The sequence below is a fragment of the Medicago truncatula genome, chromosome 1, assembly GCF_003473485.1.
Source record: "Medicago truncatula cultivar Jemalong A17 chromosome 1, MtrunA17r5.0-ANR, whole genome shotgun sequence".
Lineage (NCBI taxonomy): Eukaryota > Viridiplantae > Streptophyta > Magnoliopsida > Fabales > Fabaceae > Medicago > Medicago truncatula.
The window spans coordinates 32,743,696-32,750,262 of NC_053042.1; the positions used below are offsets into that span (position 1 = coordinate 32,743,696).

The following is a 6,567-nucleotide window of genomic DNA, read 5'->3' on the forward strand; positions in this document are numbered from 1 at the left end:
TAATAAAAATAAATGGAGGCTTTGAAATGTCAACATAGTTGAGATATCTTTGATGTCATGTGATTTTTTGAACTACTTTTTTGTTAACTTTTACTTGACCAGAAAATTGAGAATCCCTTCTTCATAATCTAATGAAAAAGGTCATTTCACCCAGGTAAAAGTGTGACTTTACACATGTGGCATATTTGGAAACGAAAAAGCAGAGTGCACAATCTTCTTTTCCTAATTTTTTGATACAGACCATTAACATTATGCCATAACATAAATCTATGTCTCTACTAAGCATATGTCTAATTCATCTACCAAATCAGAGCAATATAACAATAGCTATGGTTCAAAGTCGGTAACTCGGTTGGTGAACTATGAGTTGCTGAACAAATTTTAAGCAGTATATCCAAAGTTTGAACCTTGAAAATCAACATAACCACTAACTTATTAACATTTATCTATAAGTTGAAAAATATGTTGTACTCTTCAGCTTTCTAACATACACTATGACTATTCTTGCTGTGGTTACAAATGACAACAGTTACATTCACTGGCTTTACACTTTACAGCTGAGTGCAAGACACTCCCATGCCTAACTTCTGGTTAAGAAAAACCTCAGTCTTCCATCCATGTTTGACCAATCTAACTGTAGAAGTGTTATTACAATAAAAACAAAGTATGAAAGCAAAATAAAACCACTACAAAATTTGAGAAGAAAAACACACACCAAGTCAACAAATTGCCAGTGGTCAAGTGGTTTGACATGATTCATCATTTGTCTGCTTCTTATCATCAGTAACTCCTACTGCATCGTTATTCTCATCATATGTTGACATCGCCTTCTTCTGAACAACAAAGCAAAAAGATAAACTAATCATATTTAATATTCAAGGATAAATTACACAAAATTTTCACTGCAGCTCATTCATAAGAACTTCTTTACGATGATTAAGCATCACTAACTCTATATTCTGCCTTAGTCTGAGATTGAAGCAGATGACTAGATGATATAGTCATTCGCTCTTCATTGCTTTCCTGTTAAGAAAGTTTCTTGGACCCTAGTGGAAGGGATTCTTTTCTGTTAGCAGCCAACACTAGGTGGATTTAGTCCCCATTCTTGAGAATTAGAGCTAATCTGACCTGGTCGGTTGTCTTGAGAATTACAGCTAATCTGAGCTGGTTGTGTGATGGGAGAATCATGGGCATCAGACACAGTAGATAACCTAGAAGGCCGAATTTGAAAGGCGCGACGACGAGGACGAAGATCTCCTTTTCGTGAGCGCTTGCGCCTAATTGTAATCAAGGTCTTGGCAATCTCAGCCTCCTTCCCTCCCTTCTTCTCCGTTGATTTCTTCTGTGGTCATAGATTTCGATGGTTTTTGGAGTTGGAGGCAAATTGGCGTTGGATGTTGATGCTGTAAATCGGCTACAGCATACTTTGGGAGCCAATTCATTACATTGGCGGCACAAAACAAAAAAACGAGCTGATCTTCATCCTCGTCGTCGGGCCTTTCAAATTAGGCCTTCTAGGTTACCTACTGTGTCTGATGCCCATGATTATCCCATCACAAAACCAGCTCAGATTAGCCCTAATTCTCAAGAATGGGACTAAATCCACTAAGCGTTGACTGCTAACATTTTCAGCTTATTTCGAATTAGGGACTGATCCAAAAAATAAGAATAAGTGTTGGTCTATTACAAAAGGTAAGATATTAAATACAGTTTTTAATCTAAAAATAAATGCATAACAATTTTATGAAATTTGAGCATATGCTCTTAATTTGTATTTTTTTAATAAATTAAATTTTTTGCGAGTTGAGTCCCAGGGTTACTAGGATCGGAGAATGCCTCAAACGTCAGAGAGAACTTGTAGAGGTACCTACATATTACCTACCAATGAGGTCCTCCCCTCGGCAACTGGATTCAAACTCAGGTTCTTGTGTATAATGTTTATAAGTTGTTTAGTCTCAATAAAAACTATTTTAGTTTTTCAAGTAATTGGGGGCTTGAGGTAAAAAAAAGCAATAAGGAGCAAGTCACAAATTAATGCAGGAACATGTATTCTGGACTTGGAAATCCTATTACATGTAATTAGACATTAAACAATGTGTAGGGAGGAGGAGAAGGATGGGGCAGCATAGCCTCCTTTGAATCAGTCCCATTTTGGGCTTGTCTACGGTGATAAGCTAGTCAATATTTTAACCTATTAAAACATGTATTGTAGATATCATGACAAAAAATTGTGCATGAACCAGAGAGATTTGGATTCAGAGCCATAGTCAAGGGATTAAACACTCCTCTTATTTAATTTATTCAGAAATATAGTGACTATGGGAAGACTTGCAATGGGATCAAAATTTGTGCAGATCAAACAGAACAATGCATGCCTAGAAACCAGAATGATACTTGGAAGGAATACAATTACATTTCATTGAATAAAAAACTTTCTAGGCCAATATGTTACAAAACTATATAGTCTTTACTGAGATTGATATTGAAACTTACAATGGGATCAAAATTAGGGCTAGACAAGTTGACAGTGAGGTTTCTCATTAACAACAAAACCTGCACAAGAACACCAAATATACAGTCAGTAAACTAAGAATTACAAAAACAGTTTGTATTTGTACAAAAGAAGTTTATTTACTCATTAGTCATTTTTTGCCTCACTTTGGTTTCCTAGTTAATGCATAAAAGAGGGGAGGTAAGTGAATATGAGATGCAGAAGAAGAGGGCCATCGTATGGGTGAATAAACTGGAAGTACTCCCTTTGTGAAGACAGTTTTGGGAAAATGGTATGTTGTTTTGAGCCTCTTAATATTGAAAATAGTGTCTCATACTTTCTTGATTCATGTACAGATGGCATTTCAAGCATATATCAGAAGTTATAAAATATAAAGAAATGATGACAAGATTGAGCGCTATAGATTGAAAATCATTATATTGGTAATGATGTTCAAATCCCCTAAGGTGCAGTTGTAAAATGGTCATTAGTGCCACATTAGTTAATAATAATTTTCCCTTCCCCAATTTTTTTGAAAGAGTCAATTTGGCCAAATAGTTTGTCCAGTAAGTTGCCTAATAGTTAGCCATCCTTTAGTGTAAATACATACCTTTAATAAACTTTAGACAAAACTTCCGAGTGGAGTAAAATTAACAGGTGTTTGTGTTTCCCATGGTGTAGTCCAGTGGTTCGAGTAGGGATGCTGAAACCTAAGGAGTATTATGAAGGAGGTCTAAAATTTGATCAATTCTGCTAACAAATTTGATGCCCCCTATCAAATTAACCTCTAATATTGGCCTATACCAAAGACAGGTCCTTCCCATGACATATTGAGTAGCATATATGATCTCGTCTTATCTTGCTCCAACACACTAGTATAAATTAATCATATCCAAACCCTTACTGAGGCAAGTTATCACAGGCTAAAAGGAATGGAGAAACATCCATTCTGCCTTATAATTCAATGTTAAGCTATTAACATGCTTGATAATGTTAAAGAACATTCAAGACTGACAGATTTCAGAAAATGGTTCTCTATGTTAATCTAAACTCGAATAAGCAGAAAGAAAACACATGACATTCAAAATGGTTTTAGAGGATTTTTACTCTGTCCACTTTGATATGATAAAGTCCTCTTCTTTTTTTCTCCTTAATTTCAAATCATGTTTTGACTGACTCAATCATTCAAAAAGGTTATCATAAGTTCTCTTCTTTCCTTGGAAACTCTTGTATTTTAAGACTTCTTTCCTTAAAAAATGGTTTATTTGGTACGAAAAGGATCCACACGTATCAAAGAATAAAGTTCAAATAGATAGATTATACCACTTCAAGTTCTCCTCCTCAAAATGGCCTCATAAACTTTCCTAGTTCTGTGTTCAGAGGAAGTACGATTTTAATAATTATGAGTTCATCATTCATCATGTAGGTTCTTGTTTTGTCTCATAATGTTGATTTTTTATCAAATGAATCAACACCTATTTGATCATATAGCTAAGTTTCATCTTTGCAGTTATTTCTGTATATGATAATAAATTGCATTCAAGTAATCAACTCACAGTTTCAAAATTTATAGGGTCCATTTCCTTCAGCTTCTGCACATGGCCGTTTGTATCCGGATCAAAAACACTTCCAATGAAACCGTAAACTTCAGCAAAGTCCGGCAAACCTGTTAAATATCGACAAAATGACAGACAAAACAGTGGTCACTAATTCATTCTGAAAAATGAATTAAAAACAAAAATCAACATATCACAAGATCATTTGCCACCTCAAGGATTTCAATAAACTCGGTAATATTTATATACAATATGATCCTATGCATGCAACTTTCTATATGTGGGCCTAGTATTGTTTCACAACTTAAAATTTATGAATTTGTTGCAGAAGATTATTATGAATCACAAGATCATTTGGCACCTCAAGGATTTCAATAAACTCAATAGTTTATAATATATGACACTATGCAAAAAAACTTTCTATATGTGAGGCTGAGTATTGTTTAACAACTTAAAATAAGTGGACATGTCGCAGACGATTACCATGAATCACGGGATTTTGTGTCCCTTGCGTTGGTATTTGAGAAGTAGGTAGCCTTGTATTAGTATCTTCAACACCACTAAGACCGCTGTTGCTGATCCCCTTTGATCCAATGTCAGCTGAATCAGTACATCATATAACATAATAAGTAGTGGCAAGTTCCTTTAAGTTTAGCTAGACAATCTAGACTATTGACCATTGGAATCAAAATTCAAACAATACTAAAGAGAAGAATGCATAACATTATGCATACCTTCATTTCCGTGAAGACTGTTGAGTTCATCCTGACAAGTATTCATCAGCATGGACGTTTCATCCCACGTGACATACCCTGCAGGTAGAAGGGTATTTACGGAAGAGCCAAAAGCAATGGATGCTGGTAGTGGCACCAAAACTGGTAAGTGACACAAAAAGTAGCAATTATTAAGGATGCATGAAATCTGGTGCTATAAGATTTCCGATGTTTTGAACAAACTTAACAGGACAACAAATTTCGACGGCAATTTGGATGATTAACCCAGTTTAAGTAGACGATTAATTACGTTTGGTAAATGATTAATGAATATAACAAAATATCACAACTCATTAACCATGTACTTAGCCACAATTTTCAAGTGTTCAACGTCAAATATATATAATATCCCTTAATCACTCAAATTGTATGCAAATATACATGAATTTCCAGGTGTCTAAATATGCATGATATTCATTAGCCACAATTTGTTTTCAAATACACATCGAAAATCGTGGTTAAATGTATTAGTACAAATGATAAATGAGATGCAACACCTTGTTTTATCTATTGTTCATCTACTAAATATAATTAACCATGTATTTGAACCATGTTAATCATTTGTTTCATTTTCTGTCAAAATAACACAGATCTATTTCAAGTAAAAAAAAAAAGAGGGAAAAAAAACAAACCATTTTTTGTTGCTTTTTGTGGATAAGGATGAATAGCTTTGCGCTTTGGACGAGGAGGAGGGACATGAGCTAGTGTTCCATTCTTTTGAACCTTTAAGAAGTATTTTTGGGCATGACTTCGAATCTGAAATAAGTTATAGTTTTTTATGAGCAAAAGATAAGTTATTATAATTAGTGAATAGAATAATAGTAATATAGATATTAACTAAAAAAAGAAGATAAAGACATGGCTTACTAATTAACCTGAATAACTGTTTTAGAGCCTACAAAATCTTCAATCTTCTTCCAATCTCTATCAAACCTGAAGAAAGTAGAACATGTATTGATGAGTACTTGTTGAATATTAAAAAAATGAAAAACATGATATGAGATGAGAGATAGATGGAGAGACAAACAATTGAAGAGCTTCAAGAAACTTGTCATGTTCTTCATCAGACCAGCTTTCTCTTGACTTAGTAATTGTGTATGGTTTTCTAACCTTCTTACCAGAAGCATCTCCACCACTAGTTGTTGTAGTTGTTGTTGGTGCTGCCATTGAGTTAGAATTAGAGTTCATGGTTTGGTTTTCTTCTGCCACAGAGAACATAATAGAAACTTACAAGAAAGGGAAATAGTTAATTGGGTATGGCACATGTGCAGTGATAGATAACTAGTGATGGAGGTTCCAACTGTCCCAAACACAACACAAGTTGTCAACTTTTTACACTGATCCGAACATTTCATATAATTCAATTAGATTCATTCATTCATTTCATACTATGCTTTTGCACGGTCCCATCATTCATCAGAATCACCAAATTGTGTTGTGCGAATAATACTGTCCTCACATTTCATACACCACATGCATACTTCCCGCTTCTAATTACCACCACTCATATTACAACAATATATTAAATTAAATAAATATTAATATTGCAAATTTATTGGTTGCCTTTTCAAATTTGGATAATTCATATCACCAATTCTTTTTTTTTTTTTTTTATATTGAAAATTCAAATTGAGTTATGTTAGATGTAGTGTTAGGTAAGCCAGCCTTGTTTGTTGACCAACTAGTAAAATGTTTTTAAAAGAAAAAGACACTGGCAATATTAATAATTAGATTAGATTAGATGTTA

General features: G+C 34.0%; 1 protein-coding gene across 4 annotated transcripts; it reads right to left on the bottom strand.

Moving 5' to 3' along the window:
* Positions 1 to 217: 217 nt before the first annotated feature.
* On the bottom strand, positions 218 to 6,270 carry LOC25484055 (protein REVEILLE 8). 4 transcript variants are annotated; one of them, XM_024778714.2, is made up of 9 exons: positions 5,848 to 6,270; positions 5,696 to 5,753; positions 5,453 to 5,576; positions 4,782 to 4,922; positions 4,531 to 4,647; positions 4,048 to 4,157; positions 2,494 to 2,553; positions 716 to 830; positions 218 to 634 (listed from the first exon to the last, which is right to left on the bottom strand). In XM_024778714.2, exons 1-8 carry the CDS (start codon positions 6,036 to 6,038, stop codon positions 738 to 740), a joined length of 894 nt encoding a protein of 297 aa, XP_024634482.1. In that variant the 5' UTR covers positions 6,039 to 6,270; the 3' UTR covers positions 218 to 634; positions 716 to 737. The 4 variants fall into 4 exon arrangements, with proteins under 4 accessions (XP_024634482.1, XP_024634476.1, XP_024634484.1 ...); XM_024778708.2 differs by having other exon boundaries at positions 716 to 833; positions 5,848 to 6,268; XM_024778716.2 differs by having other exon boundaries at positions 716 to 833; positions 5,844 to 6,267.
* Positions 6,271 to 6,567: the final 297 nt, after the last annotated feature.